Here is a 25,092-nt window from a genome sequence, read left to right on the forward strand (position 1 = left end):
ACACGTCCCGAGCAGTTTATATACATTCAGCTGACGGATCACGTGACATGCTGACACCACAGCTGACAAGTCACGTGGCAGGCCGATCGCTCTTGTAAACGTAAACGTAACAAAGATATTTTATATATTAGCTTGTAGTAAAATAATTCGACGCTCGTTCTAATCAACTATTAAAAAATGGACTGTTCAGAGATTGCATATTCACATGCTTTAAAATATTTAAATCTATAAGTGAAGCAGTTTTGTTTAAACATAATATTGCCATTGGTATGTGTAAACTTCAAGAAATTTTCTTCCAAAAACATGACCTTCAAACTTTACTCTTTTATTAATGTATAGAAGGCAAAGAAAAATTCAATTCATGACTCCTTTCCCATTTTACAAAATTAATATATATATATAAAAAGCCTTTTATTTAGAAGTAGCTTATACATACATCACACATACAGCTGTCACTGCTCGATATTATGTCATGTCAAAAACCAAATAATTTATTTTCTGACTGATTAATGAACACAGATTGAAGCATTCAGCATGACCAAGACTTTATTTGTTCTTATTTTCTTTTAGTAAACTTTAGTTATCACGAATAAAATATAAACAGCCCAAATCTCCAAAATAAAGAATAAAGAAAAGCCACATAAAGTTTCATTAAAAAACCTTTCTGACACAAGGTCAGAAAACAGTAAGCATAAGTTAGATAATCAGTCTGTTTGTCATTATCATCGCTGTTTGCTTTTCAAAACGTAAATAGAAACACTGTGAAATAAAAAAAGGATACATTTATGCATGTCAAGTATGCTTGTTTTCGTCTCTTGGTTTCCTATTACACAATGGCTAGCTGAAAAAAGGAACACAGTAACAGAAAAATAAAGAAGTTAATAGATGTAGTGTTTATAAAATAAAAAAAAATTAAAATAAAGGCACTCATAGGCTCCCTAATGTATTGCCCATGAAAAAACAATAATACATGTATACAATATAAAAATATCTCAGATGTAACATGCTTAACATGTTAAGTAAATTAGAATACAGGAGCAGGTGGAGTGTTAGTTACATAACATAGGACGGAGCAAGCATGCATTTGTATGGATCAAGTAAATATGTAGATTTCTGGAGCAAGGATAGAAGACATGACTCGTGATGCATGTGGCAAACGAGTTCTCGCATTTGATGTGGTGTGTGTAAATGAACTTTGAACTTATGGTACATTAATCTATCATCACATGTTTTATAACATGTTAATCTCCCTACTATGAGAGGGACAGTACAATCATTGATATTATGGGCACTTCATATTTTGGTTAATTGTTGCATAAGGCATAAAACTGGCATTAGCTATTGCATTATTACACTTTTTTTTTTTTTTTTTTTTTTTTACAACTCAGGCAAACTCAGCCTATCGACTTTCATTTTCAGTGGACAATCCAAAGAAAACACATAGTGAAATGAACACGATGCTTTAAATACTAACAGCGGCCGTTTTACACACATTTGCAAATAATTTAGATTTTGAGCTGATGAAATGATCTGTGATCTCTTTTTAACGGAGTGAAATGAAGCAAGTAAGAAAAATGATGAATAAAATGTGGGTGTGGATTTGAAAACTTGATTTTACTTTACATTCACTGCTTCGAAGGACTGTTGCCGCCACCACTTCCTGTTTAATGGCTATAGAAAAGAGGTTTTAAAGGGTAAATGTTGCTTTGTAAACACTCACGAAATGGACTGATGAACATTTATATGCACAAACACATGTCATTATTCAATGATTGCATATAAGAATATAGGCGATAATGAGACTGTGGCTTTTAAAAATGTTCAACAGTGTTTCCATAAAAGCATTTTTCTTTAGCAGAGGGCTACAGTGGCATAGAGCACTTTTGGTGAGTGGTGCATTTTAAGGCAATACTGTGAACTCCAGCAGGGCAATCTCATTTGTCTTGCATCTTCTCAAGGATGGGCACAATCATGTCAAATTTGGGCCTCTTGGCAGGATCCTCATTCATGCAGATTTTCATAAGCTTGCAGATGTGGGGTGAAATGCCCGGTGGGATGGTGGGCCGCAGTCCCTCTAGTGCCACCTAATGAAGAAAGAAGGGATAGCCATGGTCAGAAATGATTTTTTTTTTTTTTTTGCTTTGAATTCACTGCAGAGGATCCACTGGTGAGCAAGTGATTGCAATACTACATTTATTTTCCAATTAACTTATCTACATCTGAAATGGCCCGAATGAGAGCAAATTATAATTTTGGGGTAAACTATTCCTTTAAGGGTCAATATTTGCATCTTAAAAGTGATTTCCTGGTGCATTCGAACTTTTGTCAAATATTTACATCAGCCAATTAGAAAAGTAACAGTGAAAGGTTGGAATATTATAATAAAAATCATTGTCAATTACTGCCCTTGATATTGTAAATACTGATTGTAATGTTGGTTAACAGAATTTATTACATATCTCTTCAAACCGGTTATCTTAGCAACGAATTTGTGAATACATTTTGTTCAGAAAGCAAGCAAAGAATATTCTCCATGACTGAAGTGCTCAATTAGTTAACTGTTCAGCACTCTCACAAGAATGGTGATGGCCGTCGTAATTTTAGTTTAACTGTATCTTGAATTTTGGGGAGCATTTTTGTTTATTTCGGGGGCATTTTTGCCCCAAGCACCACTACATTTCTGACCCTGAGGTCTTTTCGGTTCAGCTCTTGCTTTTACAAAGTCATATAATCTTCTCACCTTCATGCCGATCTCCATGTTTGAGAGGTCAGCGTAGGGCACCTCTCTGGTGACGAGCTCCCAGAGTAACACAGCGAAACTCCACATATCTGCCGAGCGCCGGTTAATCTCCTCTGGCTTCTTCTGCAGGGCTGAGACGAGACGTGAAGCGAGATGTTAAGCTATCAGTGAATCAAAATGTCCTGTTTAAGGTGTGGTCACAGTACCTCTGTTCACGCTAAATTCCACAAGCAATCCAGTCATTTCAAAAGGAATCCACCGATCGTAAAAACAACTAAATATTTCCCCATGCAAATTTCACAATGGGTTCAAGCTGCTCGTGCAGTATTGCAGCAATGACTGATTTATACACTACTGGCAATAGAAAATGTTCCTTTTTTTGCCTGAGAAATTTCATAGAAATTTCACTAGTGTGATCATACCTTAGACAAATAACGCGGGATAATGTAAAATCTGGTAGAGAAATTTGAAATGAAGTATTCAGAGAGTGTAGGAAAGGGACCGTACCTTCAGGTGCCACCCATGCGGGAGAGTACATCCTGCCGGGACACTGGAAGGAGAACTTCACATCTGCCATGCTTATCCTGGCTGTCATGTCTTCATCAATCTGATGTCAATGAACCAATGAGAACAGATTCATTAGGATGTTAGCATGAAACAGCCAGCTAGGACAAGCTTCTGAGAGTTGAAGGTGTGTAATGTAATGTGATCAGTACAGCTATTAGTATTTTGAGAAGTCGTTTGGTTGTGGCTTGGCTTTATTTGGACCATTGTGCTTTTAAACTGATAGTGACCTTTACATTTTGACTTTTCCATGGGACATTACAGACCACTGATGTCTGTTACTACAAAATCTTAAGAGGCAATAAGAAAACCACTCCCAAAGAATGTACTTTCACTGCATTACTCCACAATTTGAAACTCTGAACTTGGGACAGGATGCACAGAAACTTCAGAGAACTGAGAGTGTTTATAGCAGTTTCTGTTCACAGTGGTTTATCCACTGAGGCTAAATTTATGGAGGGCAAGTTCCGCTGAATGGGTTTCACAAACCATGACAGCGAATAAACAAACTTTGAACTTGTGTTTTGCAATCAGCAGTTGACCCGGAGTATTTAAAGTCTGTGGAAATGAATCTAGAGCTATGCCCGTAACTATACACGTGTTCTCCTGTAGAACAAAAATAGACACTCTGGAAACCAAGATTAGCAGGAAATATCTGCTTTGAGTATCTCACCATGACACTCTTGCTGTTGAGATAATGCCGAGGGATCATGGGCTCAAGTGTGTGCAGGAAAGCCATTCCACACGCTATATCCAAAGCAAACTTCACCGCTTGCGTCTGATCCACAACAAAGTCTAGATGGACAAAAGAACGAGGAAGATACAGGAGAAGAGTGGGTTTAACTTAAATTTCAAGTTAAATTTAAGAATTAGGTTTAACTCCAGTCAAAAAAAGACTTCCTCTTTTGTCATGTCCAGAATTTAAAGAGCAATCAAGCATATTTCTAACATTCAAATGAAGCTAAAAACAAATAAAAAAACAAATGGTCTGTGTGAGACAGTAACATGTTTTACTCACTGGTCCCCTCGTGAAGCACATTGTAAAGGGAGCCATAGGGCATCCAGTGTGTAATTATGATTGGATGAGGGGCAGGTGGAGACTGACACGCCCCCAACATGGGCAACACGTTTGGATGGGAGAAGATTCTACAACAGGGGAAACACCAGGGTGGAGAGGGACACATGAACACACAGAAACAACAGACCACTAACATGATGGAGACGTTTCACACATTCAAAAGTTCGCCAAGATTTTTCCCTTTTTTAAATGAAAGCGGGAATAGATCACAATTTATTATTGCAAATTCTTTAGTCCTTGACAATCGTGTAGTGAAAATAAATCGAATATAATAAAATTTTAGTTCCAAATCAGTCTACTTTGTGAACTAATCACTCTATTGAGTCTAACTTTGATTCTGAAATCAGCTGATTCAGTTCAAAACCAGCCTGAATGATTTGTAATGATCCAATTTGTGTTATGTTTGTCACACAAAGCTATCAAATGACTTCAGTGCATGAGTTTTCTTTACGGTGCTTATTATGTCTTCAGAAGACAGTTAGCAATGCAGCTTTAGAACACTGTTATTTTAGTATCAATAAAATTACACATTTTATTAATATTTTGAATTCATTTTTATCTTTATATTTCCAGTTTTCATTGAAATCTTAGTTAAAGTTTTAGTAATTTAGTCTAATCTCGTTTTTTATTTTTAAATCAGTTTTTCCCCTATTCTAGATACTTCAATACATCAAATTAAAATGAAAATGCCAAATAATTAAATTATTACCTAAATAATTAAAAGAAAATGTATTTAATACTTTATTTCAGTTATCAGTTTTTAAGGTTTTAGTTAACTATATTAACTATCATTGTGAGTACATGATGACAATATTCATTTCTGGGCAAACTTCTGTCTTTTTAATCTGTGTAATGCAGGCACACTGTAATAGCGGTTCGTCACCTTAGTTTAGGGTACTCCTCATTAAAGTCACGGCTCTTTCTTGTAGTCCATTCTCGCACATGCAGCATCTTGACCACAATCTCTGTGCCCTGCCAGCGGCCCTGCCACAGCTGCCAGGAGGAGAGCAGAGACATCAGTGTTGCAATAAACACTGGGCATAAATGAGTAGTGGTTTGGGAGATGAGCTCACCTCCCCAGAGTGGTTCTCGTTGATTTTGGCCAGCATGGAAAGCTGCTTATAATCTACGCCAGCATGTTTATTTAGTGTGCCATTACCTGCAGGCATGTATATAAAAAATATACAACAATCAAACCTTGGTTGGGGACAATTTATATAATTTCATAAGGCAATCTATACACAGTAATGCTGAGTGACACTAAAATGCTTTAGTGTTATGAATGTAAATGAGAATCAGATGTTCTGAGGGTGCTTACGTGGTCGCGTTCGAGTGGTTCCCTTCCAGAAAGAGTCCTTGAAAGGAACTTTGGCCAGGCTTTGTCCCTGTTTCTCCGCGAGCTCTGATTCATAAACACAACAGAATTATTATGGCTGATGTAACATAACAGAAAGAGACCTTTGAGTCTGCGAGCAAACGGGCCTTCTTAAAAATCTACTGCGTACAATACATTTGCTACACTATTAAAGAAGAGTTTACCTTTCAGATGTGCGGCGAGCGGTGGTTTGGCCTTATCCAGTGGAGTTTCTCCATACTTGTTGCAGATGCTCACCTGAGCACCATTATTAACCAGATCCTGGAGAGAATATGAATGATAACATATTTGGTATGACTGAAATGACATTGTTATCTTTTGAATAGCACTGAATGTCAAATGTTTAACCATCTCCAAGGTAATTCTGCTCAATCGTTAAAGGAAAAAAGGTAATGTAGTGGTTGCCCTTTTCGAGAATCATTTATATTCTATTTATGTTCTTGTTTTTAAAATAAGCTATTATTTTTATATATTTAGTTTCCATTTTAATTCTAGTAATTATGGTTGCACTTGAATTTTTTTTTTTTTTACTTCACTTTAAGATTTCCATTTTATTAACCATTTTGTTTCTGTTGCTTTTTTCCATCTAATACTGTACATTATTTTATGCTGTCTTTCAATCAACGAAAGTGATTTTAATAGTTTTATTCTTAGTGAATAATAACAAGAAAACTGTTATAGATACACTAAAAATGAACTGGAACTATGTCAATAAAAATACCACATATGTGGTTAATAAGACTTGCACTATATGTGTGCTATATTCCAGGTTTTCTGAAAACCTACTAAAGCTTTATGTGAGGAACAGACCAAACTCCAAGAACTTAAACAGAAGAATGAAAATCATTTTATGTATTTTACTCAAATATATTATCCTATAGTTTCAGGAGACTACAGAAAAATATAGTGCACAAGAACCATGTGAACCACTTTTATGATAATGTTATGGTGTTTGAAAGCTCTATTCACCATTCATTATAACTGCATGGAAATCAACAACAAAACAGTCGAGAGAGTTTCTCTTTTTTCCCAGCAGAGGGAGCTTCAAACCAACCTCTGCCACCAGGTCGTGGGCCCAGAAGCAGGCGTAATGGAGAGGGGTGTTGCCGTGCTCGTTTGCCGCATTGGTATCTGCTTTACACTGGATCAGCTAGACAACACAAACCACAATATGATTCAGTCCCCAAAACAGCAAATAATAAAACATCCATTCAAAATCTCTTTAATGGAACTAAAAGGTATATAAAATGGAAACTGTCAGTTCCGTATTCCTTTTCGAGGGTTTAAAGTTTGCATGTGTGGATATTTTGAACTGCTGTTAGCAGCTGTTTGTTTGTTTACACAATTCCGTGACTTTGGTCACTGTGGTTGTTCAGGTGCTGGTGTGTGTGTGTGTGTGTTTGTGAGTGTTTATCTGCTACAATCAGTTCGCACCTTGGCCAGAATGTCCCGGTGGCCGTGGCTTGCAGCCAGGTGCAGGGGTGTGTCGTCGCCGCGGTTCATGACATTGATGCGTGCCCCTCTCATGATAAGCATGTCCACGACACCTGAACGGCCCTCACGGCAGGCCCAGTGTAACGGACTGAACCCGTGATCATCCCTGCAAGAAAAAAAAAAACACGTCAGCATATTTAGTGTCAGTATCATATCATAATTATCATGTGCATGTCTATTAAAAAAGTTAAATTCTACTTTTATGCATTTGAATTTAAATGTAATATATTATAATACAATCACTAATCACTGCATTTAAAATGTCCATCCATTTAAGTTAGATTATATATTTTTAACATAATAGTTCATGTTCTTTTATCTTGCCTGTTTATTTTATGTTTGCATCATGAAGTTTATTATTTTATGTTAACCCTCTCAAGGCAGGCGTTGCAGATTTGCAACAGTTACAAACTAAAAACCTTATTACTCCAGATAGATATTTTATGTATCTGGAGTACTGAAAACTTTACTAAAGGTTACTAAAGTTACTAAGTTACTAAAACTTAATTTGAGCCTGAGAGGGTTAAAACTGTGTAATCCAACAGCATGGAAATTTCATAAGCATTAAAATGCATACATCTTAAATTTAGGCCCAAATATTTTTGGAGTGCATACATGTTTGGAAATAATGACAGAAGGTTTGTAATTGGGTGGACTTTAAATCAAGGCACAGTTTTTTGCTGCAGTGTTTGGTCTCCAGTCTCCAGTCTGGCTGGTGATCCCGCTCTCAGCTGTCTGTCTCCAGCCAGTTAATTATAAACAGCAGTTAACTGGCCCTTTCCTTCAGATCATGTATACCCCCCTCCCATTTGTGTCTGAGATCTGTACTCAGGGCTTCCTATTTCCTTTTCAAAAATGCAGTAAAACTCGCACTTACTCTTAAGCAAAACTTGCACTTACAGTCAACGGTGACCCTAAAGTTACAATAACAACACTGAGATCAGATCAGAGCCTGTGCATTAGTGCTGCTACTGAGAGCACATGTGAATGAACCACATGGGGGTTTTACTATTAAACCACGGAATGCAACTGCTGATAGTTTGCTATAAATAAATGAAGGCTTCAATAATGAAGTGTTTGTTGAAGGGCTGGGTGTGTGCACTACAGTAGGAAGTCTCTGGGTAAATGATAAAACCAGTAGTGCGGCTAAACTTAGGCTAGCTGCTGGAACTACTCACAATGTCCGGCCGGATCAGATCAGATCAGACCAGACCAGACCGCACACACACACACACACACACACACAGTCAAATGTGGCTTAGTCGAAACTGAAGGGGTTAAAGACAAATAGACAGGAAGTCCCCCATCCTTAAATAAACAAAATAAAATTGAACAGTAAGTCCTGAGCTTCCCATTGGGAATTCCAGAATGTGCTTTATATCTGGCCAAACTGCACATTTCAAGAAAGGAAGGAAAGGAAAAAGAAACAAAGGAGAAAACTGGGGAAAACAGGAAGCTGAAAAGAAAAAAATGCGGAAAGAAAGAAAGCTAGCAGGAAAAATGGAAGTGAAAAGGAAGGAAGGAAGGAAAGAAAGAAAGTTGGAAAATAACCTGAAAAAGAAGAGGGTAAACAGAAAAAGGAAGTAAAGGAAGGAAAGAAAGTTCAGAATGAAGCAGAAAATGAAAAATAAAATGGGACAGAATGGAATGAAGCGGGAAAGAAAAAACAAGGAAAGACAGGAAGAATGAAAAGTAAGCTTTAAAGGAAAAAACATGAAAAAAGGAAGAATCTGGGGGAAAAAGAAGGAATAGTCTAAGGAAGAAACCAAGAAAAACAGGAGTTGGAAGGTTGGAAAGAATGGAAGCTAAACGGCAAAACTACAGGAAATTAATAAGAAAGAAAGCAAGAAAGTAAGTGAGGGAAAAAGAGGAAAAAGGAGAGTCCTAAGAGAGCTATCTGTGGTGACACTTGTCACATAACTTTCAGCAGTGCTCCAACACAGCAGAGGGGCGGACTGCGGAAACCAGATCTGGAAACACAGGAAATAATATTCCACGCTCTCTTCCACTGCTAGTAGCTCCCTTCCTACAGTGCTCTGGACAATTCATATCCAGCTAGTTTCTCTTGTCCATGTAAGGACGTGAAGCAAGCACTGTGATCCAGCACACACACTCTCACTCTCTCGCTCTCTCTCACACACACACACACACACACACACGCAGAAATGAACGTTTATGCTAACAGACTTACAAACGTATAAAGACAGACTATGCAAACAACGATATTGGAGTCACACAGCTGAGGATTACGTCTTGAGTCTGCAGTTATACAATCAAAGAGTTGAAAAGCAGTTATTAAGAGCTTCCTCTGGCCAAAAACTGTTCTGGGGTTTCATTCAGTGATGATTTAAAAGTACAACTCCACATCTGAGTTCAGGTTTCTACCTTTCAGCAACAATCTGGTTGAGTGAAAGCTCATACTGAATTAGATCATAAACCGCACATCAGAGAGGCGCCACAGTCTAAAACTGTATCTGAGCTAACAGGCTTGTGAAGTGGGCCAGAGTGACGTATGTGACAGGAAATGTAACAAAAACATTTTTTTTATAATATTGTTAACATTTAAGAGGTACCTTCCGATTTAAAAACACACATTTAAAACGGATGTATAAGTGTTTTATTTTTAGACAGTATAGCTAAACACAAGAAGTTAAAATACAGCTAATATTTTTAGCAGTAAATTATTCACCCCAAACACTGAAAATGCTTCTCATTAGCCTGAGCTTCAGCAGCTTCAGTCTCTGTTTTAAAGCCACAGAAACAAACACAGCCGTAACCTAGCATTTAGTTTGCTTCAGTCTTCTGTTCTTCTACTATCATTAGCCGCTCGGAGTTCCCGTCCAAACATCAAGAATGAAAAACAGCCACAAAGTGGGTCAGTTCCTCTTTGAGTCACAATTTGAGAGCAGACCCACAGTCAACTTAGATGGCATTCACTACTAGAGAAGGACAGATGCAAAATTTTGGATGCTGATACAAAAATCCCATCTGCAAAACAACTTGAAACACAAACAATGTAACAAAGTATTATATAAACCCGATTCCAAAAAAGCTGGGACACTGTACAACTTGGGAGTAAAAAAGGAATGGAATAATTTACAAATCTCATGAACTTTTATTTTATTCACAATATAATATAGATAACATAACAAATGTTGAAAGTGAGACATTTTGAAATGTCATGCCAAATATTGGCTCATTTTGGATTTCTTGAGAGCTACACATTCCAAAAAAGTTGGGACAGATAGCAATAAGAGGTAAAAAGTTAAATGTACATATAAGGAACAGCTGGAGGACCAAATTGCAACTTATTAGGTCAATTGGGAACATGACTGGGTATAAAAAGAGCCTCTTGAAGTTATCATCATCTACAGTGCATAATATCATCCAAAGATTCAGAGAATCTGGAACAATCTCTGTGCGTAAGGGTCAAGGCCAGAAAACATTACTGGATGCCCGTTATCTTCAGGGCCCTTAGACGGCACTGCATCATATACAGGAATGCTACTGTAATGGAAATCACAACATGGGCTCAGGAATACTTCCAGAAAACATTGTCGTGAACACAATCCACCGTGCCATTTCCGTTACCGGCTAAAACTCTATAGCTCGAATTAGAAGCCATATCTAAACATGATCCAGAAGCACAGGCGTTTTCTCTGGGCCAGGGCTCATTTAAAATGGACTCTGGCAAAGTGGAAAACTGTTCTGTGGTCAGACGAATCAAAATTGAAAGTTCTTTTTGGAAAACTGGGACACCATGTCATCCGGACTAAATAGGAAAATGAAAACCCAAGTTGTTATTAGCGCTAAGTTCAGAAGCCTGCATCTCTGATGGTATGGGACTGCATGAGTGTGTGTGTGGCATGGGCAGCTTACACCATCTGAAAAGGCACCATCAATGCTGAAAGGTATATCCAAGTTCTAGAACAACATATGCTCCGACCCAGATGTCATCTCTTTCAGGGAAGACCTTGCATTTTCCAACATGACAATGCCAGACCATATACCGCATCAATTACAACATCATGGCTGCGTAGAAGAAGGATCCGGGTACTGAAATGGATAGCCTGCAGTCCAGATCTTTCACCCATAAAAAAACAACTGGTGCATCATAAAGAGGAAGATGCGACAAAGAAGACAGTTGAGCAACTAGAAGCCTGTATTAGACAAGAATGGGACAATTCAATCATTTAATCATTATTTTAAAAGAAATTAAATAATGGTGATATGATTTTTAAACAAATTTCCTATATGTTTCCCATTCATTTATTTATTTGTGGCATTTGACTTCATGAATAAACATGAGCACTGCACATTTCAAAATCAAAACACCTCTCAGCGTTTTATATGAAGGAAGTGAAAGGATTGTCTTCAGAAAAGTTTAGATGGCGTTTTGATTTTTTCTGATAAAGAAAAGAAGCGTTCGTGAGCGGAACTGCTTTGATTACAACCGTTACTGTAGAAACTGCTAGTTCTACCCAGTTCTACGAGGAGGGTCTGGCTGGGGGTTCTACCGCTCTCACAGCGCCTCCTGCTGGCAGGGAGTCAGTTTGCATTTTCAATAAGCCAGTCTGCAGCAACATTCTTTTCTTTTTGCTCTTTTTTTCTGCAGCAACTCTGAGCACTTTTCATACTTTTTATAGTGACAAAAAAAAAGTTTCATTCTACAAGAATAATTAGCCTACAAAAACAGTCAATAGGTCGATCCAAAGGTCAGCATTTATCTGAAATAAAAAGCTTTTGAAACATTATACACTATACCAATCAAAAGCTTGGAGCTAGTTAATTTTTAAACAAAATTATAAAAATGTATCATTTGTTTAGCAATGATGTTTTAAATTGATCAAAAGTAATTATAAAGACATTTATAATGTTACAAAAGATTTCTATTTCAGATAAAAAAAACGAAACCTGAAAAAAACTATACTCCGCTGTTTTCAACGTATTCATAGATGATTTTTGAGCAGCAAATCAGAATATTAGAATGATTTCTGAAGGATCATGTGACTGGAGTAATGATGCTCAAACTATAGCTTAGAAATCACAGGAATAAATCACATTTTAAAATATTTTGAAATAGACAACAGATTTAAACAGTACAAATCTTTCTGAATGTTTGTTTTTGCTGATTTTGGATCAGATAAATGCACGCTTGGTGAGTAGAAGAGAATTCTTTGAAAACATGAAAAATCTTACTGTTCAAAAACTTTTGACTGGTAGTGTATGTCTGTCTATAGTTTGAAGTTAAAGATATTAAAGTGAGTCTGAGACAATTATTTGACAATGATTTCACATTTCTTGTTTGTATGAAGGCTAAATACAAAAATACATTTTAAACCTGTATTAATTTCGTTCATCTGTTGAACACAAGAAAATAAAGAAAAATAAGATATTTTGAAGAATGCTGGTAACCAAAACGTTGCTGGTAGCCATTGATTCCATAGTATTTTTTCCACTACTATGGACTTTAATGGCTACCAGCAACTGTTTGATTACCAACATTCTTCAAATGATCTAATTTTGTGTCCAACAGATGAAACTCATACAGGTCTGCATCAAATTGAAGGTATAATGTAATAATGACAGAATTTTGAGTGAAATATCCCTTTAAGAAAATGAACACTGTCTATTTTAATTTAAATGTCAACACTTAAAAACAATATCAAAATCAAAAATGGAAGTTTAGGCATAATGGCCAAAGTGTCATGAATTTCTAGAAGATAAGACATAAGACAGGAGTCCAGTCTGCTGACTGCCATGCTGTAATGTGAAACATAAACAACGCCCGTGTATGTCTGCTGTTTCCTGTCTCCTCCCACAAACACGTAAGGTTGTAACATCTCAAACCATGCTGAAACTCCTCATGGCCCTTCAGAAGAGCTGAATCAAACATCCTCTCTTCTCAAAGGATCAAAACCATTTTATTAGGCAAACCACATTAGGCAAAAGCGAAAGGCGAATCCCTTAGCTGGAATTTTTCTATTTCTGGAAAAGGAGAACACTTTGAGACTGGTAAGCGGGGAGGGAGGGAGGGAGAGAAACAGAGAGAGAGAAGTGACACAGAGAGGACCGTATGGCTCAAGTCAGCATGCTTTGGTTGGTGAGCTCATCGTATGGAAACTATTCATCCCAACCATTTCATTTTAGCCCAGACCGTTCCCTCCTCCCCGTCTTCTGAGTCACAGATTAGACATAGACTCCAACTCACACTGGCCTGACCGGCAGATTTGTAGAGGATCCATTGCTGTTTAGAGTAGGGAACGCTAAGCTTATGGTCTTATTTTTTGGTTTTGTGCTAGTTGAGTTAGTGTTCCCGTCCAACATTTCCTTTGTCACATAATTTCAAAGTCACAGCTTCAGCCATGTCAAGAGCACAAGAAAGGCCTAAGATGGTGATCTACATCAGACGCTTCAACTAAAGTAGCCGCTGCATGCAATCTGCTGATTCTGTGCTGAATCGGCACAGGCGAACCATTCATCTCTGACCCGTTCCTTTCAGTTATACATCATGTGGCTGACAGCAAGAGATCCATCCAGATCAGAATCCTTAAAGGTTCTTGGAGATCGACCAGGACGTTTTCCCTTTCCTTTGTGCTTCCCAGCTGTTCGGGGATGTATTCATGAAGAAAGGAGGGTCAAGGGTGTTTGTGAGAGGGAGTTTGGCAAAGGTGGAGGTATTTGAAGAGGGTGCATGGCTCAACTCTGTGTATGCTTTACACCATATAGGGCTAGAAATGGAATTATGTTCGTTTAGTTTGTAAGACGCATATTTCAGGACTTATTTCTTTAAAACTAGGCTAACGACATTCAGTTTCACAGGAGGGCTGCACAACTAAATCCAAAAGGAAAAGTCAGTATTATATGTTATTTTGTCTGAATAAATTATACATAAAAAAAAACTCCCTGGATTTTACAAAAAATAAAATAATAAAAACCTTTTTTAAGCTTTGGATACTAAATATAATATACACATACTGAAAACATTTCCTAAAACTCGTGAAACTTAACTTTGAAAATAATTTTAACTAAGAAATAGCCTAAACATACCTAGGCACCACAATATCATACATAAGAAATAGCCAATTTTCAAAATATTGTATTTGAATATTTGGGCTCATAAAAAACAAAAACAAATATTTGTTACTTTAAATGACATTTAATGAGAAAGACGTTTAATAATCACGTTTTTGTCACCATTTCTGAGGAAGCTTATGATTAGGCATTACACACAACAATGTTCTACATCCATGTTACATTATATCTCATGCTTTTCTTTTTAGTTGAAAATGTGTGTAAACTAGATGTATAACAAAAGCATTCAAGCTCAAGCAAAGCAAACTGATAAAGTAAAGCATTTTTTTCTTTTAAGACACAAACAAGAAAGAAGGAAAGTGTGCATAAACAAGATACTTGGTATTTAATAGGCCAAACTTGCTTTTGGCTATTGAAAACAATAACTGTAACCATCTGAAATTAACAGCAGTAACTGCACAATAAGTAGCCTGCATTCAGTACAAACATAGATGGTACAGACATCAGCACTTAGCTTCTGTTTTTGAATTGGGTTGAAACTACAGAGAACTGGCCTTAAATAAAAGATTAACTGTAACCATGTGAAATTAAAGGCAATAACTGCTAGTTCTACAATCCAAACACCACAATCAACACACATTCTATAAGATGTTTCTTAATCAACATTCAGTATTTTAGTTTTTAAATGTGGTTTTAAATAAAAAAAAGGTCTTTACCAGTGAGACTAAATAAAAGTATGCTATATAAATACATTTTCCAAAATGTTAAAATCAAATAATGTTGGTGCGAATAAATAAAGATGCAAAGTGTTTCATTCATCCAAAAAAAAAAAAAAATTAGGGTAATGATTCACATCAATATTTTTTTTTCTTGAGCCAATTAAAAATAAATAACTTATTGTCTCAAGTAATCAGTGTTCTACAGCAGGTGATTTTTAAATCAAATTAAGTCTGTAATTTTAAGGTAAAATAAAAATAATCATCCTAATGCAGAACTGACGTTTATTTCTGGCTTTTCAAACGTGTATGCAAAAAAAACAAAAAAAACTTTCAGTTTTGTCACAGTTTAGTCCGTTTCGTTTCTCATCCAACACGTGAGAAGTTGAGCTGAACATCTCTTCACCGTCTAATCCTGTTCAGGGCGCAGGCCGGTACAGTATACGCTCGCGCAGCTTCAGTGCGCAGGAAAGGCTCTTATTTGTGCGCCAGTACACCAACGGCTGATCGCTTCCTGCTATCTGTGCCTCAGACCTCAAACTCTGCATTTCCAGTACTGATCGGCTGCCTGTGTCCTGCGGACAGATTTCGAAATACTTCTACACAAATGACACAGCGAACGATTACAATGTAGTCTGTGCACGCGAATGCACTACCGGAAAAATTGGCCGAAAAAGACCAAAAACTGGCCAGTTGCTGATCGCGTATATTTTAAGCAAAAACCGGCCGGTTCCGATTTATGGCCGGTCAACCGGTGCATCCCTAATAATTACAGATTGATCATTTTACTATTTTTGCATTCCCCTATCATATATACATGAAAATGATCTCTTCTGACCTAGGTCACCACTTAGCAACTGCCCAGAACACCGCTGAAACCATGAGGCACAACTAAAAAAAGCACTAGGAACACAATATGACGGCATGTTTTGTATGGGTGAAAGACCTTGTTTTTTCTGGTATCAAATGTTAAATAGTAACAGCAGAATTATGCAGGAATTACAACCTAGTACTGAAATCGTCAATGCCTCAAAACCATCTGATTTAAATCTTAAAGCTGTGTATGCCACGACAGCTTAAAAAACTGAATGAAACCCACAACACAGATGGAAAGCGATACAATCTACCCTCGTCATCTTCTCCACTGCGCCACTGCGCCCAGGGATTAGGAGACAGATAAAAGTAAGGGGTGAACAAAGGGACAAGGCCTGACAGAAGATCCTCACAGACAGGACAGTTTCTTCACAATACATTTTGAATTTCAAAGTTTGGAGGGGGGCGTGGACACCAAAGAATCCACTCCCTACTGCCAGCATCCAAGTTCAACTTTTACAAACATGTCTCTACAAACACACTACAATTTACCTAATAACAGCTCTGACTAATTTCATATTATGACTCAAATTCATACAATGGTCAAAAACACACTCACCCCTGGTTTAGATCGTTCTCTGTGTTGTCCAACCAGAGGCGGACGGCTACCGCGTTGCCTTCACGGCACTGAGTGAAGATGTCATCCATCTCGGCACCCTCTCTCCTCTCACGTCCACCGGAATCGTTCGTCCCCTACCAGGAGTGTCCTGGGAGAGGTGTCTGAAGCTGCTGTACCCTAAAGACGACAGGCGAGGGTCTGACAGAACATCCAGTCACGGGAAGGGTGCGGTGGGACAGTCTCTTCACAGCCTCAGGGCAAGTGTCTGGTGTCTGCGCTACACTGCAGAGAAACGAGAAGGAAGCTCAGATGAGCTGTCTTGAACACAGCCTGCACATAACATACTGTCACAGTTCAGGTCACCAGGGAACAGTGACTAAAACACAACAATAACAAGTAGTTTCTAAGAACAGTTCCCAAGAAATGAAAAGTTCAATTATCTATTTATTTATTCATTATATAATGGGAAATAATTTATTTTTTCCTCATTAAAAAAAAAAAAAAAAGTTTATAAAACTATTTCCAAAGAAGACTTTATAAATTATATTTATAAATTACTAATACATCACATTGAAAAGTATCTTTAAAATGCATTTGTTGTAAAGAAAACATGCCACATGACATTCTTAGAGTCATTAACTTAATTAAATTACATTTTTCAAAAACACGTGAAACCAAACTAAAAGGATGAAAAAAATGCCATTTCTTAATAATGGACACTACTATTTCTCTTTAATGCTCCACACAAGAACAGATATACATATAATATACAAGTCACACAGGTTTAGGAGGATATGAGGGTTAATAAATTACAAAATATAAATTTCTGGATGAACTCTTCACCTCAGGTTTATGCCAAAGGTTTAAATATTTGTTCACTGAATGCTGACAGGTGATGAATACTTGTGTAATTGTACAGGTTTTGGCCTGTTATAACACACATATGACTCCCTTACGGAGTCAAAAACAACCCTCTGCCAACAGAATGTGTTTCTTTAATACTCTGACATCACTCATACTTCAGTTAAGAGGTCTTCGCAAAGACCCGTCTTACTCATGAAAAACTACTTGTCTGTTTTATTAGAGAATTAAAGAAAGAAATACTTTGCAAAGTGCATTGAGATGGGATACAGGAGGGATTTGTTTTTCAAAACCAGAACAAATACAGTCATAAAGGAAAACAACTGCGTTCACTTAGAGAAAATGACAGACAAATTAGATAAGAGCAGGCTGCTATTGATTCAGTTAAATACGCATCCGCTCACAAAAAGACTGCCAGGTACACATGATAGTTAATACTCACAGAAAGAGGAAAATTATTAAACACACAGAAAGAGACAGACAGGTCTACACTGAAAAAAAGAGAGTTTTAATAGAAGACAGGTAGATGTCAGATTTTGTTTCAACTGACAGACAGACAACAAGATATCGAAATAGAATTAAAGAAATGTAGCTGGACAGATTGAATGGTTCAAACAAGCAACAAGTTAGAAGTGTGTATATATGCATGAGCAGACACAGGTATGTTTAGACAGAGAAAAGAAAGTCTTCAAACAGAATAAGATGACAGACATATAACTTAGTTAGAGAGACAGACAGACTCAAATATAAGTTACAGATAGACACTTTAAACCGAAGCGGGCGAGTATTTGTTCAAGAAGATTGAAAGAAAGCAAGATTGACAGAAGGCAAGACATATGGCTAGCTAGATAATTGCAGCAGACAGACAGACAGACAGGTAACGTACGTGTTCTTCTCTCAGTAAGTGACATTAGCCGCGAAGCTAACGGACACTCCAGTCAAAAGAGTGACTAAAGACTTTTAACTATGGGTAAACCAAAAGAAAAAAAAACTCACAGTATGAATTATATCTTACTTAATCATGCACAAGGAAATATTTTTTTGACTCCACACTTTATTTATGGATATACAACAGTAATTTTGTACTGTTGTAAACTAGAGCGCTAATGCCGCTAACGTTAGCAGCAGACATATAACGTTACGCCCACAGTCACTGGACACACGATTCTCACACTCACTCGATCATAACAACCATCATTACCTGTTTATATGGCCGCTTTTTAGTTGGAGTGAACCAACGGTGATGACTGGGACAGTCCGGACCGACACTCTTCTAGCGTCCACACCCTACTACTAGAGCCCGAGTTTGTGATCTCCTCCCCGCCGACAGACACACACTCACTCCCCGCTAATTACACCACCGCAGCGCCCCCGTCTGGAGAGTGAAGGAAACGAGCGCCTCGGGACACGATATTCTCTCCCTCAGGATTATGCCTGGGGTTATGAATACTCCGTCTCCGAGTCCGGGGCAGCAACTAACTAGTACAAGTAACTAGTTACAGTAATATTATTAATTATTAATATTATTATTTTGCCATAACTAGTAGTGTAACTAATTACTGATAAGAATTCAGTACAAATATTACAGTTACATTTACCTTCATAAAACAGCTCGTTACTTAGGCTAATTACTTTTGATGCCTCAACCCCATTTGAAATCCAATAATTCCTAGATTTATTTTCATAATTTGCACGATTCGTACAGGCACATGAAGTCACCGGTGCATCAGGAAATCTTGGAATATTGTAAAGCTTATATTCAGGGGATGGAAATACTGCAATTACACTGATTTTATCAGGAGAAAAGCTGATCTGAACACATCATGCATAAAATGTTGTGTTACTTTACTCTGGCATTACATTGCTTGCCCACCCACACCCCTCTGATCCCAATATACTACTATAATTAAAAATCGTATGAACTCATGTGATTTTGCTATATTACTTAATTAAATATATATGGGAAAATATATGGGAAACATAAATTATGGATAAAATAAGACACTGTAAAAACACTTTTACGTAAAAGTCACTGTCAATCATCACTGAGTGTTTGTAATAACTTCTGACTGTGATCCAATGTAGATTTTGGTCAAATGATGAGGCAGAAAAACTGTTGGTAAAAAATGTTAATATTTTTTTGGGAAAGATGCACAGTTATAACTTCTGTGGGACGAAGTATTGTAACTAAATACTGATGCCAGAAAGTAATAAGATAAGTAATAATATTACTAGTATTATTAGTATCCACTTGTCATCAAATAATTTTATAAAATATATAAATAAATAATCCACATCCTGGATTATATTTATTATGAAATATCATAATAATAATAATAATAAAAAAGTTGGTTACCATGGTGTATTTCAAGGCTAAACAAAAAAAGGTACAATAAATGTAATGTATAAATATATATATATATATATATATATATATATATATATATATATATATATATATATATATATATATATATATACACACACACACCGCATTTTCAGGACTATAAGTCGCACTTTTTTCATAGTTTGGCTGGTCCTGCGACTTATAGTCAGGTGCGACTTATTTATCAAAATTAATTTGACATGAACCAAGAGAAAACATTACCGTCTACAGCCGCGAGAGGGCGCTCTGTTTTCTCTTGGTTCTTGGTTCTAAATTGTTCTTTTTAATCCTATTATGTATAATCTATACTCATATGCCACTTTAAATTCACAAAACACTTATCCTAATATTATTAATAAATAAAGAAGTCAAATAAATTATCTTTCCATTATGCAATTTCATTAAAGACACATAGTCGCCCGTAGTTAGTTATTTAATGTTTTAATAGAGATATTTAAGTATTTATGAAACCCATTCCATGTTCAACCGTCGTAAAAGTCTTAAGTGACTTTGGGGTGTTAAGACGGAATATGCAGCATAAACAAAACCTTGTAGACAAATGTTCTTGTCCATGTCTCTTTTCTGCACATCGCCATCAAGATGGATTTTGGGGGCTCTGTCTTGCTCCCCTTTCAGACTGTGCTTCAGGAACTAATGTGGTGGTTACACTGCTGGGCTTCAGATTTAGTTTTTCTACTGCACTCAAGACGGGATCTCCAGATGTTGAGATCACTGGCGATGGCACTACTAGTCCTTCTAAAGACTCATTTGTAAAGGTTTGTGTGTTGTTTGGGACTGTGTGCACATCTAACAATGACTGTGTTTGTCCAAAAGCTGAGACATCAGTCACTAATGAGGACTTGTTATCTGATGGATTATTAGGAGTTGAAGGTATCTGTGTGCTCTCAAGCATCGTTGTTGTGGCTGGAATGGCAGTAGATGGGTTTTCTAATGCTGATGAACTCTCTTGTGCTGCAGCTTCAGCTTTAGCCATTTCTGCAGCCTTGCTCTCCATCTCCTGCATCCTTTTCTGAACCATCGCGGGCATCAACTGCACATAGGTGCCCATTAAACGGTGATTGGTCCTTATTAACTTGCCAGCACAACTGTCCACACATCGCTCCTGGTAAAACAACACAAACAAAAGACATTACATAACCGTCATAGTGATTAAATTTATAATGAAGGTTTGATGGGGAACACACTGTTGTTTTCTTAATGTAAAAGAGTTGTTTTAGTAACACTTCAGATATCGAAAATTTCAAAAAATAAATAAATAATAAATAAATAATAAATAAATAAATTAAAAAATAAATAAATAAATAAAACTAGCTCTGCTCCCAACCACTAGAATATGGAGAAGAAGAAGAAAAAAAACTTTCATTGTACTTCACACTTCTTCCTGTTACACTTGTTATTACTTGCACTACTGTCTGTACATACAAATTAGTGAATGATCCATTTGCACATGGGAATATTTTTCTATACACTTTTTTAATGTCCATTGGACTACTACTTTGTACAGCTTAACATATTGCCTTTTAATAGAATTTTCATTTGTAAATGTATGTTCATAGTTTTTGTTTGTAGTGTACATGCACTTATTACATAATCCATCTGTACAGTATGTTCATAGAACACCTATCTATAATGTCCATAGTACTGCCTTATCTGTATATTTATAGAACGTTTGTAACATATTGTAGACACTGTATATCCTGTACTTACAGCTCATTTCACTTCTGTTTAGATGCTAACTGCATTTCGTTGCCTTGTACCTTACATGTGCAATGAAAATAAAGTTTAATCTAATCTAATCTAAATAAATTTGCCTCACCTCATCCATTGTCAGATTTCTGTAGTTGAAATTGCTTGTGCATCGCTGGAAGCAGATATCCGTCATGCGATTGTAAACGAGAAGGAAGTCCCGCAACTAGATCACACACACAAACACACAAACACACACACACACACACACACACACACACACACACACACACACACACACACAGTAAATATGTCACCAAATAATAATAAAATCACAATATTATGAAATATTTGTCACATTCATATATACAAGGACTGCACACGCTGTTTTTATACTTACATTTCGTAGTTGTCCGGTGGGGTCCATAACAATATCGGTGGCAGTATATAACAAGATAAACGTCTATATAACTGCAAATGAATTTTAATTCAAAGATATGTAAATAAGTAACGATATTCAAGAGCTATCGCATGACTTTCAACTGCGCGCGGCCATGTTTACCATCACGTGACCACAGGAGCGAACGTCATGACGTTTGTGGCTAGAAGGGATGCCGCTACTGACAGAAGTAAACAATAAATAAAATGTCTGCATTTTAGATTGCTTTATTAACATCCACCTCTACCCCAAACCCTAAACCTATCCCTTACAATAATGCAAAAAAAGTAATTGAAACAAAAATGACGCTAAATTTATGTGCGCATGCCCAGTAGCCGCAGCTGTATCCCTTATCGCTCTTTTACTGTCTATGCTTAAAACCCGTCTTGAATATTTGCGACGGAAATTTGCAAAAGTCCTCAGCTCGCTGCTGTAGTGAGCCTGTGCTGGTGCATTTCCCTGCCTGTCGCTTCTGTACGTTAAATGACATTTAACTTTATTTATTTATTTTCTTTTTAACAAAATGCTAATGAGTTTAAGAAAAGCTTTTGCAATCAATCTCCTTTTTTCGTCTTCATTTAACAGTTCCTAGCAAAACTAAATGAGAAACATTCTTCAAAGTTTTCAAATAAACAATTACATACAAAATAGGGTCATCAATACCTTTAATATCAGGACAAAGCCATATAAATATTGCAACAACTCTTGAATAATTGCTATAAAAAGGCCTCATTATCTTGTGCACAGGTACTTCTGGCATAGCCATCATTTCAGAAGTGAGTGGGACAGAAATGTTGTGAAATAGTTTTACTATTAAAATAACTGATTCTATTTGAATTTCTTTTAAAATGTAATCTATTTCTGTGATCAAAGCTGAATTTTCAGCTTTCATTACTCCAATCTTTAGTGTCACATCCTTCAGAAATCTTTCTAATATGATGATTTACTGCTCAAGAAACCTTTTAAAATTATTATTATTATCCAATATTTGAAAAGGTTGAGTACATTTTCAGGATTATTTTTGATGAACAGAAAGATCCGAAGAAAAGAATTTATCTGTAATTCAAAAACTTTTATAACATTATACACTATACCATTCAAAAGCTATAGTCAGGATAATTTAAAAATGTTTAGAAAAAGAGATTATAGGAAATGAATACTTTTATTTAGAAAGTATTCTTTAAATTGATCAAAATTGATGATAAAAGACATTACAAATATTCATATTTCAAATAAATGTTGTTCTTCTGAACTTTTTATTTATTCAAAGAAACCTGAAAAAAATATTATATATTATAATATTAAATATTATATAGTATATATATATATATATATATATATATATATATATATATATATATATATATATATATATATATATATATATATATATATATATATATACTCAGCTGTTTTCAACATATCATAATAATGTTTTTTTTTTTTTTTTTTTTTAGCAGCGAATCAGAATATCAGAATGATTCTGAAGGATCGTGTGACTGGAAGTAATGATGCTAAAAAAATAACTTTGAAATCACAATAAATTATATTTTAATATTATATTGTAATGTTTTGCTGTACTTTAGATCAAATATGTTTGGAAGGCTTGGTGAATAGAACAGACTTCTTTTGAAAAACTAACAATCCTACTGTTTATAAACTTTGACTGGTAGTATTTAAAGGCATATTAATCTATAACTGCTGGACAATAACCAAGAATAGTCTAATGATTTGTTTATAAACTACAAACACGTTTTTTAATCACATATAGTTTCTATACTGTAATAATGAATCAGCATTGCATTGTTCATATAGGCTACTTATTAGGCTTATTAGGCTACCTGGAGATGACTTTAAAAACAAATAAACCATATCTTGTCACAATCATATGTTGAATGTTTTCATGTTTCCAAACGCTTCTGGTTTTCTTTGAAAATACAGCGATAGCTGGAAGCTTTTGTCCATATTAGGAGTTTTCTGGTTACGACTTTCTGCGCGAGAGCTCCCTCCAGTGAACAGTGTTTAGTGCTCCGTGATGTTCATGTCGCGGGTCCGAATAAAATATCAGGTCATGCGCAGACTATCCTGTGTCTTTGAGTTTAAATCTATATTTATGGAGCTCTTGAAAACTTCTATGCGAACACACTTGACCAAAAAAAAGTGCGGGGGACGAGTGATATTAAAAGCGTGGGGGCCCTGGTGTACATCACATGACTTGAGTCAACCTCATTTGCACAAATATACATTTATGTGAGCCTGAAAAATATCATAAAACATAAATATTTGTTAACATATTCTTCCTACTGAATACAACAAAAAACAGACCAACTTTCAAATACAAGAAAGAAGAAAGCATATTTGAAATGATAAACTGATTTAGATGTGTCTCGATGGACACAACCTGAGAACAGATAGCTGGTCTCCTCTGCATGCTTTTGAACAGACAGAAATTAAGATTCGGGGTGTGACTTATTTACTTTAGCGATGAGCTTTAAATAACACCACCCCACAGTATCCTATGTTTCATCTTTAAAGATGCTAAAGTTGTTTTTTTTTTTACTCTAAAACTGTTAACTGTCCTGTTCTAGACTTTGTCTTGATCTACTGAGGGAGTAATCAAAGTCTTCATGCACATTTTCTCAATCTCATCTGCATCTCATCATCTATCGCTGCATTATCATCTCTTTCTCTTTCCATATCCTCCTCTCTTACTCTCTCCTCTCTCTCTCCCTCTCCTCTCCTCTCCCTCTCCCTCTCTCTCTCCCTCTCTTCTGCCTCCAGGGCTACTTGATGACTGTTGAGGTAGATGCTATGTCGTGAAACCATGAGGCTGCTGCTCCGGGACGGGAGGATGACATCAGCCTCGTCCTCCTCATCCATGCAGTCCTGCTGGGATGCAGGTTGAGGATGTGTCTGGGCTTGGTGAGCTTGAGCTTGTTTGTGGTATTTTCTCTTCTTCCTACGCTTTTTATTGGCAGTCAGATCCAGAGAGGCATAGGACACATCCCCCTGCTTGACCTGTGAGATAATAACAAACATAAGCTGTATTTTCAGGATGTAACACATTCAATGCAGTGGAAAAAACAAAACAAAACAGATTAACTCAGTGTACCGTGTCTCAGTTTGGCTTTCAGGTTAAATTGCAACACAACAAAGGCCATCAAAAGAATTGCGCAATAAGTTGCACAATACTAGTAGAATAGCTAAGTCTCAGCCAGTAAATGATTGAAATCATTTTAGTGCTGAAATAGATTAAAGGCATTTT

General features: G+C 36.4%; 2 protein-coding genes across 2 annotated transcripts; both read right to left on the bottom strand.

Annotated features, from left to right (window-relative positions):
• Positions 1-901: 901 nt before the first annotated feature.
• Positions 902-18,647, bottom strand: LOC113078354 (integrin-linked protein kinase). Its single transcript, XM_026250679.1, has 13 exons — positions 18,497-18,647; positions 16,435-16,716; positions 7,192-7,357; positions 6,812-6,907; positions 5,922-6,018; positions 5,701-5,784; positions 5,456-5,541; positions 5,266-5,375; positions 4,323-4,450; positions 3,978-4,099; positions 3,248-3,347; positions 2,741-2,871; positions 902-2,084 (listed from the first exon to the last, which is right to left on the bottom strand). Exons 2-13 carry the CDS (start codon positions 16,521-16,523, stop codon positions 1,935-1,937), a joined length of 1,359 nt encoding a protein of 452 aa, XP_026106464.1. The 5' UTR covers positions 16,524-16,716; positions 18,497-18,647; the 3' UTR covers positions 902-1,934.
• Positions 18,648-20,103: 1,456 nt separating this feature from the next.
• Positions 20,104-21,994, bottom strand: LOC113078355 (mitochondrial import inner membrane translocase subunit Tim10 B-like). Its single transcript, XM_026250680.1, has 3 exons — positions 21,789-21,994; positions 21,519-21,614; positions 20,104-20,804 (listed from the first exon to the last, which is right to left on the bottom strand). The coding sequence occupies exons 1-3, from the start codon at positions 21,813-21,815 to the stop codon at positions 20,277-20,279; spliced, it is 651 nt and encodes a 216-aa protein (XP_026106465.1). The 5' UTR covers positions 21,816-21,994; the 3' UTR covers positions 20,104-20,276.
• Positions 21,995-25,092: the final 3,098 nt, after the last annotated feature.

Source organism: Carassius auratus, unplaced genomic scaffold, assembly GCF_003368295.1.
Source record: "Carassius auratus strain Wakin unplaced genomic scaffold, ASM336829v1 scaf_tig00025490, whole genome shotgun sequence".
NCBI classification, from domain to species: domain Eukaryota; kingdom Metazoa; phylum Chordata; class Actinopteri; order Cypriniformes; family Cyprinidae; genus Carassius; species Carassius auratus.